This window comes from Ipomoea nil, unplaced genomic scaffold (assembly GCF_001879475.1).
Source record: "Ipomoea nil cultivar Tokyo-kokei standard unplaced genomic scaffold, Asagao_1.1 scaffold1993, whole genome shotgun sequence".
Lineage (NCBI taxonomy): Eukaryota > Viridiplantae > Streptophyta > Magnoliopsida > Solanales > Convolvulaceae > Ipomoea > Ipomoea nil.
This window is the reverse complement of record NW_017618421.1, coordinates 2,088,217-2,097,367: the sequence shown is the minus strand read 5'-3', so window position 1 is coordinate 2,097,367 and position 9,151 is coordinate 2,088,217. Positions and strand designations below refer to the sequence as shown.

Here is a 9,151-nt window from a genome sequence, read left to right as displayed (position 1 = left end):
CGTTATGAACGTGATCGCGTGCGAAGGGAGAGAGAGTTGAGCGGCCGGAGACGTTCAAGCAGTGGCAGATGAGGACGCAGAGAGCTGGATTCAGGGCACTGCCATTGGACCGAAGAGATCATCAAGGAAGTGAAGGAGAAGACTAGAATGGGATACCATAGAGATTTCTCGGTGGAAGAAGACTAAAGAAACGAAATGACTAAATTACCCATGACAAATCGGAGCTATCATGACATTGTTGACGGCCTACGGCCGAAGGGGCTAAATCAACTAAAAACAGTTATTTTCAGGGACTAAATCGATGATTACGTGATTAAGGGACTATATCGATATTTCGCTAACAATTGAGGGACCAAATCGTTGATTAACCCTAAAATACATTATTTTACCATAATGTTCATTATTCTAGCATAAAGTACATTATTCTAACTCATAAAATATATTAAAACATAAAATACATTATTCTAATTCATAACATACATTATCTTATCTCAAAAGTTTCATTATTCTAACACATATACATTATTCAAATTCATAAAACACATTATATTACCCTAACAGAGCGTTTGGTTGAAGGGATTTTAAATTCTCTTCCCACTTAATTCCTACCTAATTTCAAAGGCCACAAAATTCCCTTGTTTGGTTGAAAGGAATTGCAATTCCATGGAATTGCAATTTCTCCATTTCCATGGAATTAAAATCCCATGTCCCCCACCACCCCCCCCCCCCCCACCCTCCTCGGTATTTTAATTCCTGGAATTTTAGGAAGAAAAAAAAGATAGTGATGAGTCAAAATTACCCATCCCTTTTTTAACCTAAAATTAATGCTTGACAACAACAATGGACATTTTGGACTTTATACTACTTATTCACCTTTTAATTCCCATGTATACCAAACATTGAAATTGAAATTCCCAATAATTCTATTCCTGTCAACCAAACATTGAAATTTAAATTTCCACTTTATTCCCAGTAATTTATTTCCCATAAAATTGTAAATCCTTTCCTACGTAATTCCCCCTCCCCAACCAAATGCGGTTTTTTATTCTAACGCATTATCTTAATCCATTAACTAAAATAGAATTTTTTAAAATTCGAAAAGACGTCATTTTAAATTGCTTTTGCCAGCACTCACTAGTCACTACATGCTCACCCCTCCTTGAAACACTTGAGTCTATACCCTATCTTAATTTCTATGGAAATTGTATAGAGAAAGACAATGGCGAAGATGACGATGATGAAATGGGCCTTACCAATATCCGCTGATTCTACTCCCCACACTTCTGTTCTTATACCAATCCCAGTCCCAGCAATACCTTCCTCTTCTTCTTTATGCACAACGAAATCAAGAAGAGACTTCTCTCTTTCCGCAATCACCATATCTTTCTCTGCTCTACTATTCTCAAACCCCCAGATTCCCAACTCCTTGGCCAAACCCGAGCCGCAGCGGTTCGCAGAGCTCCCGAATTCCGGCGGCGTTAAGGCCTTAGATCTCCGCATTGGCGACGGGGAAGTTCCCTTTGATGGCGATGAGGTCTCTCTAACCGCAGTGTAATCTCTGTAGATTCAGCATTATGTAGTTTAAGTTAATTGCTTTTAATTTATTGATTATTTTCCCTTAAGTTTTAGCAAGGTTATTTCTTTTCTTTTCTTTCTTTTTCTTTTGTTCAAGAGGAGATGAGGAATAACACTCAATTAAAATTATTACCCAACAAATACTTCTAAATAAACACCTGGGGGAGACATGGAGAGTGAGACTCTATTGTAGTTTTGGTAGTGTAGCATTCTTGGCTTTCAAATGTGTTAAAAAACAAATAGAATTGCTAGACTGACCTACAAAATAAACAATGACAACACACCTAAATAAATATGGCTTGTTAGTTCATCGATTCAGTAGGCAATATTTGGGGGAAGAGAGTTCGAAACTCGGTAATGGCAGTGTGGGGATTATGCCCACTCCCTTGTGCACACTGTCATTTGGCCTTGTGTGCTGAGCCACTGAGTTATCTTGCTCCCAATTGGGATAGACCCCCTACCCTAATGTCAGGGGTCCTCAGGCTACAGAGATTATTTCTTAACATTGTTAAATTAAGTGGTGAATCGTGCATTCTTGCTCTTTTTTTTAGGTTGCAATTCATTACTATGGGAGACTTGCTGCAAAACAAGGATGGCGTTTTGACTCTACTTACGATCACAAAGACGAAACTGGTGAACCAGTTCCATTTTGTTTCGTCCTTGGTTCAGGCAAAGTGAGTTCTATCATCAATTTTTTACTTATGTAGAGCATTTGCATAATAAGAATCTTGGGGTTAGAGCTGAATGGAGGGATGATTGGACAAGTATAGCTATGAACTTAGATAAGGGCCGGTAGAGATTGAATTTGGAGAGGTCTTGGGACATCCATTAGGTAAGATAGAGAGAAAACTAGCAATTAGCTTGAGGATTATTGTGCTTTGGATTAGGTGGTGGTGGAGATGAAGATCCATTGAAGCTGCCACTCTGCCAGCCTAATGGAAAGGAATCAGAAATGTTGTTTGGCTGGGGATTGTGGATTCTTTTTAGTTTTGACAAAGTAATTTGAAAGTTTAGGACTAAACGTGGCAAAACCACTATACTCTGAGGACCCTAGATGGTATTAACTCATGTACTTTTCTATCATTGTTTTTTTTTTTTTTTTTTTTTTTTGTGAATCATTATGTTTTTTTTTTTCTCTATGTTCATTAATTATATAGTTAATACCAACTAGGGTCCTCCGAGTATAATGGCACCACCATGTCTAGTCCTAAACTTTCAATTTAACCACCCGTGGTTCTTCAACTTTCAAATTTAACCACACGTGTCCTTCCCTTAGTTTAAGTAAGGCCAAATTTAAGACCATGGATGGTTAAAAATTTAAAAGTTAAAGGATCATGAGTGGATAACTTGAAAGTTGAAGGACCATGTGTTGTTAAATTTGAAAGTTAAAGGATCAAGGGTAGTTAAATTGAATGTTTAGGACTAAACGTGTCAGTTCCACTATAATCGGAGGACCCCATCTGGTGTTCAAAACAGAAATTACATATTTCATTTTTACTTTTGGACAAAAAATGTGAAACAGAAATGTTTCCCATCTGCACCTATGTAACATATTATTTGCATCGCCTCTTGAATTTCCTTTTTTTTTTTTTTTCTTTTTCTTCTTCCTGTTAACGGTTGTTTAATATTTTGCAGGTTATAGCAGGAATTGAAAGTGCTGTGAAATCAATGAAAGTAGGTGGTGTTCGTCGAGTTGTTATTCCACCATCTCAAGGATACCAGAATACCTCCCAAGAACCTATACCACCCAATGTGCGATAACTTTTTCTTTATCCTAGCCTTTCTGTTTAACAGCTTTAAATCCTTTAAAATGCCAGAAACTGCTCTGCAAAAGTTCATGGCTAGTGGACTTGGATGAATGTGGATCTACCTGAGAAGGGGTAAAGAAAAAATGATACAATATTAAGTTTACCCTTTTTTTTTTTTATTTACAGTTTTTTGATAGGCAGAGGCTCTTTACAACAATCTTCAATCCAACCCGTCTTGCCAACGGAGAGGGCTCAACATTGGGTACTCTCATATTTGATATTGAATTGGTCAGCTCGAGACGCCAGTAATATTCAATCACTGCTGCGAGTTTCCTTTTTTGTGTTCCATACGTATACTCACCTTGCAAATATCAATCCCACTGGAAGGTACATCGATCTTTCTTCTATGGTTTTGAGATATAACAATGCCATTTAAAGTAATTTTGACCTGTTGGTAGGCTTTAACTAACTTATACTGCTCAAGTTGCCAAATCACTGAAAACAATGACAGTTTGGTCATTATCTTTATTTTGTGTTTGTATATAATTAAGTGAAGATATATGATCAGTTTTTGAGTTGTGAAAACAGTGGAGATTCATTGGTCTATGGAGGCTACTTCCCTTTGTTTAGGGTTACGACTCCCTATTGATATTAAAGCGGAAATATACAATTGTGTCTTTTATTTCGGGTACTTCTCCAGTTCTCCGCCTTAAGGATTAAAATTGTGACCTCTTATACTAAGGGCACTAGTTTGTCACTCAATTGAAGATCATTATTATAATTGTGTGTTGATTGCACACTCCCCAACTTTGATCATCTCTTTTCAGAATGCATTGTTTGTTTATAAATTTGGCTAAAATTGTTCTAGTTATCATAGAACTTTTTTCACTATGCCATTTTATATAGATGTTTTAAAGAGTTAATATCACTTTTGGTCCTATGACTATTGGGGTGTTATTAATTTGAGTCTACAACTTTCGAAACTAACAATTTAGTACCATAATTATTCAATTTTTATCAATTTTAGTCAGTGTGGCTAAATTGTTGGCCAATTGTCACCGAAATCTTTTAATTCAGTGTTAAAATGGAAGATAATTTGTGAACTATTGTTTGAATCAATACAGAGGCAGGTGGGAGGTGGGATGTGGATAAAAATTGGTGACAATTGACCGGAAATTCGGCCGTACTAACTAAAATTGATAAAAAAAAAAAAAAAAATTGATAAAATACACCAAGGACCTTATGGTCTAATGGTACCAAGTTGTTTCCCTATGTGGGGGAGCGTTATGCCTTGGACCCGTGTCCACTATGTGCATGGTGGACACGTTGTACATTTATAATTTCTATACTGTAGATTTATAATTTTTATACTGTAGATTCATAAAATTTATAATGTAGATTCATAATTTCTATACTGCACATTCATAATTTCTGTACTGTAGATTCATAATTTCTATATTGCACATTCATAATTTCTGTACTGTAGATTCATAATTTTTATACTGTGGATTCATAATTTTTATACTGTAGATTCATAAAATTTATAATGTAGATTCATAATTTCTATACTGCACATTCATAATTTCTGTACTATAGATTCATAATTTGATAACTATACAGCACAGAAATTATGAATCTATAGTACAGAAATTATGAATGTGCAGTATAGAAATTATGAATCTACATTATAAATTTTATGAATCTACAGTTTAGAAATTATGAATGTACAGCATGTCCACCATGCATATGGTGGACACGGGTCCACAACATAATTTGCCCTATGTGGGAGGTGATAGGTTCAAGCAGAGGTGATAGGTTCAAGCCTCGGAGGCGATTATGGTTACATTTGATGTAATAGCTTGTATATGTGGATATCTCATTCTCTTATAATAAGAAAAAAGAACTGTAAAATACGAGGAGGAGTGGATGACCTACTCCCCGGACGAGACTAAGAAACAGATGCTCGAGCTAAAGCATGAGCAAACCTGATTCGATGATCTACGTACTTAACTAATGAAAGCAATCTTGAAGAAGCTAATAAAACCTTAACAATCTTGAAAAAGCTAATAAAACCTTAACAATCATCAATAATAATACTGTTATAAGAAAGATTCTTTTGAGGATTAAGCAGACACTGTTTCAACTGAAGACAAACTGGCAAGTTGTATCGATATCAACGTAACGACCCTGAAGATTCATGCAGGTAGGTAGAATATTCATGGCTACACGCTACACAAAAATTTTTCAACTTCGGTGGAACATTGTTGTGCCAAAGCGCTTTCCACTCAGTAAAATAAGAATTATTAACTCCAATCTAAGAGGTCTCAATGAGTTTTGATAGCCACATTTGACTGTATAAATCCCTCGGAAGTCCAACCTCCAATACCACGCATCTAGAACATTGTTATCACTTATAGGGAGCTTGAGGATAAGCTCTGCATCATGAGTGGAGAAAAGGTTTCTGATGCGATCATCATCCCAACACTTCACGCCATTAGCCAAAAAAGGGTGGAAACAGATGCATCAACAAGGTGGGGAATAATTTCAGTTTCAATCCACGGATTTTCCTTGTCCGGCAGCCAAGGATGAGTCCAAATATTTGTTTGATCACCACAGCCCACCCAATCGTTATGCTAGGGAACCGTGCCCACCTTGTAAGGTGGGTACGGTTTGAAATGACGCCCTTTTCATGTGGTTGAGTAACGGTGCCGTTAGTGGCACCGTTATCCTCCATAATTTCTATATTGTAGATTCATAATTTCTAAACCGTAGATTCATAATTTAAATACAGTAGATTCATAATTTCTATACAGTAGATTTATAATTTCTATACAGTAGGTTCATAATTTCTATACTGCAGATTCATAATATCTGTACTGTAGATTCATAATTTCTAAACTGTATAGTTATCAAATTATGAACATATAGTTCTGTGATTTGTGAATACAGAGTAAATTAATTGGGAGTATGAACATCGAAAATTATGAACATATAGCTCTATAATTATGAACATATATTTATAAAATTATGAACATATAGCGCTATCACATGTTCACAAACCCAATACTGTAGATTCATAATTTCTATACTATAGATTCATAATTTAAATACAGTAGATTCATAATTTCTAAACTGTGCAATTGCGAAGAGAGAAACGCCGTTAACGACAAGTGAAAAACAATTCAAAAAAAAAAATAAAAATAGAACAGTGTGGTGGCCCAAAGAAAGAAAGGAATCGATTACGTTTTTCATATGCTCTCCTTCTATAGATCGACTAAAAAACCGAACAAGAGTTATTTTTGTATCACTTCACCTCGCTTTTTATTTACTCTTTTTTTTTTTCTTTTTCTGAAATTGAGTCAAAAAAAAATTGAGTTAGTTCTCAATTCTGAACTGGCCCCTTTTTAGATTATGGGGATACTAAGACTCACTTTAAAAAGTTCCCTTGGTCTGCGAACTGAAAGGATGAAATCGAGTCAGTATGCTAATTCTTCATCGGCCCTTCTCGTAAGTTATCTCAACGAAAAAGTAATCAGTATGCTAATTCTTCATCGGCCCTTCTCGTAAGTTATTTTCTCAACGAAAAAGTAATCGTAGGGAGGAAATCTTGATAGAATTTGAAAAAACAAACGACTGGGTCTTATCTTATTTATAAGATAAGATTAAACTAAAGAATTTGTAGCTAAGAACCTTGTGCTCAGAAACTCCATTCCATCTAGTCCAATTTCAGAGCATCTCAAAAAATGTATTAACTTGTATGCCCGACCTCATTCGCAACAAGAATGTTATCTGTTATTAACTTGTTAAGGACAAAGGTTTGGCAAAAAGCATGGAGGAAACAAGAAAGATAAATTTAAGTCACATAATCTACTTTTCTCTACCCAGTTTTCCCTCTTGTTCTAGTTAACAAGTTTCCTTTACTCTCTTCTTGTTTGCTTCTTCCCATCCTGTTGATGGGTTTCGTTTCTTCCCCATCTCATTTATGACCAGTATTGATGACCTGCATTTATGGCAATAGTAAGGTTGGTGCTAATAAACTACATTAATGGCAACAGAAAGGTTGGTGAGCTATTATTTGCAGGTTGTGGTTATTAAGTGTGTCAACCAGTTACACACTACTTTCCTACCAAACACTATTCCCCTCCAACATCCCTTGGCATCACTGCTTTCTCTTTGCCACCGAGTTACACACTGTTTTCCTACCAAACAATATTCTCCTCCAACATTCCTTTGCATCTCTGTGTTTTCTCCCTACCCTCACCAGTGCTTCTTCCTTCGAAGCACCATGCAGTGACCATCTTCCTCTAGTGCTCTAGCCGATACCTGCGGTTCGTGTTAGCAGAAGAAGGAGATTTCGATTTGAGAATAGCTGGATTTCTGAGCCCCAATGCAGAGATATCATAAGTCTCAGTTGGATTCTTTCTGAGGGAATGAACCTAACTTCTAGGTTTGATTTGTGCGGATGCTCTATGGAAATGGGGCAAGAATCTCAACAAAAACCTTCAACCTAAAATTGATTACTGGAAAAGATGGATGGAATGGTCTAGAGGGAGGTCTGATATCCAAGGCGTACAGGAGTTCTCTAATGCTCAAAGAAACTGTATCAGACTTATTGAACAACACAGTATATTCTGGAAACAGAGGGCAAAGACATTTTGGCATAAAGGCGTAGATAGCAACACCAAGTTTTTTCACAACACGGTCAGAAAGAGAAGGAGAGATAATGATATCTTGAGATTGTGTGACACCTCTGGGAGGTGGTTCGAACGAGGACCTGATATGAACAATCTAATTCGGGATTACTTTACTAATCTGTTCAAATCTATAGTGGGGGACCAGCAGCCTGTTCTTCAGTGTATTAATTCAAGAGTCTCTGAATTACAGAATAGAGCTCTTCTTTGTGCCTTCACTAAGCAAGAGGTGAAAGACGCCGCTTTTAGCATGCATCCCGATAAGAGCCCGGGATATGATGGCTTAAACCCAGGATTCTTCCAAACATATTGGGACATTCTTGAAAATAGCCTATTTACTCTCTGTAACAATTTTCTCAGAACAGGTGAACTGCCGGGGGGGTTAAACACAACACATATTGTGCTCATTCCAAAAAAGCCCAAACCAGAATCTTTGCTGGACCTCAGACCAATAGCTCTCTGCACAGTGGCTTATAAGATCCTCACCAAGGCTCTTGCCAACCGGCTTAAACCAATCCTTGACGGGATTATCTCAGACAAGCAGAGCGCCTTCGTACCGAGAAGATTGATCACTGATAACATTATGGTGGCATTCGAAATGCAACACTATCTGAAAAGGAAATCTCAAGGTCGAGAAGGATTTGCTGCTCTGAAGACATTAGCAAGGCCTACGACAGGGTGGAGTGGCCACTTTTAAAGGATATTATGCTTAAACTGGGCTTTGACGGACGCTGGGTGAACCTAGTGATGATATGTGTGACTACAACAAGTTTTTTCGTCCTAAACCAAGGAGAGGAAATCGGCCCCATCACTCCACAACAGGGTTTTAGGCAAGGGGACCCTCTTTCCCCATATCTGTTTCTTCTTATTGCAGAGGGCCTTAGTGCCATGCTCACGAGCTGTGAAAACGAAGGAAGGATCCATGGAATTAAGGTAGCAAGAACTGCCCCTTCAATCACTCAATTACTTTTTGCTGATGACAGCTACGTTTTCTTTAAGGCTAATCAGGTTGAGGCAAACATTGTGAAGGATCTTCTCTCTCTTTATGGCAGTGCTTCTGGTCAATATGTGAACTTTGCAAAATCATCTATCTGCTTCAGTGCTAATGTGGGGGAGGGTAATAGGGACATTGTGAGT

At 37.2% G+C, this 9,151-nt stretch overlaps 1 protein-coding gene across 4 annotated transcripts; it reads left to right on the top strand.

Moving 5' to 3' along the window:
- Nucleotides 1-1,153: 1,153 nt before the first annotated feature.
- On the top strand, nt 1,154-3,952 carry LOC109147292 (peptidyl-prolyl cis-trans isomerase FKBP17-1, chloroplastic). Of its 4 annotated transcripts, none has more exons than XR_002048627.1 (5): nt 1,154-1,534; nt 2,127-2,249; nt 3,211-3,327; nt 3,510-3,710; nt 3,782-3,952. XR_002048627.1 is itself a non-coding variant. In XM_019294944.1 (5 exons), exons 1-4 carry the CDS (start codon nt 1,220-1,222, stop codon nt 3,447-3,449), a joined length of 612 nt encoding a protein of 203 aa, XP_019150489.1. In that variant the 5' UTR covers nt 1,154-1,219; the 3' UTR covers nt 3,450-3,455; nt 3,525-3,640. The 4 variants fall into 4 exon arrangements, 3 of the variants coding, with proteins under 3 accessions (XP_019150489.1, XP_019150488.1, XP_019150487.1); XM_019294944.1 differs by lacking the exon at nt 3,782-3,952 and adding an exon at nt 3,393-3,455 and having other exon boundaries at nt 3,525-3,640; XM_019294943.1 differs by lacking the exon at nt 3,782-3,952 and adding an exon at nt 3,393-3,455 and having other exon boundaries at nt 3,521-3,627.
- Nucleotides 3,953-9,151: the final 5,199 nt, after the last annotated feature.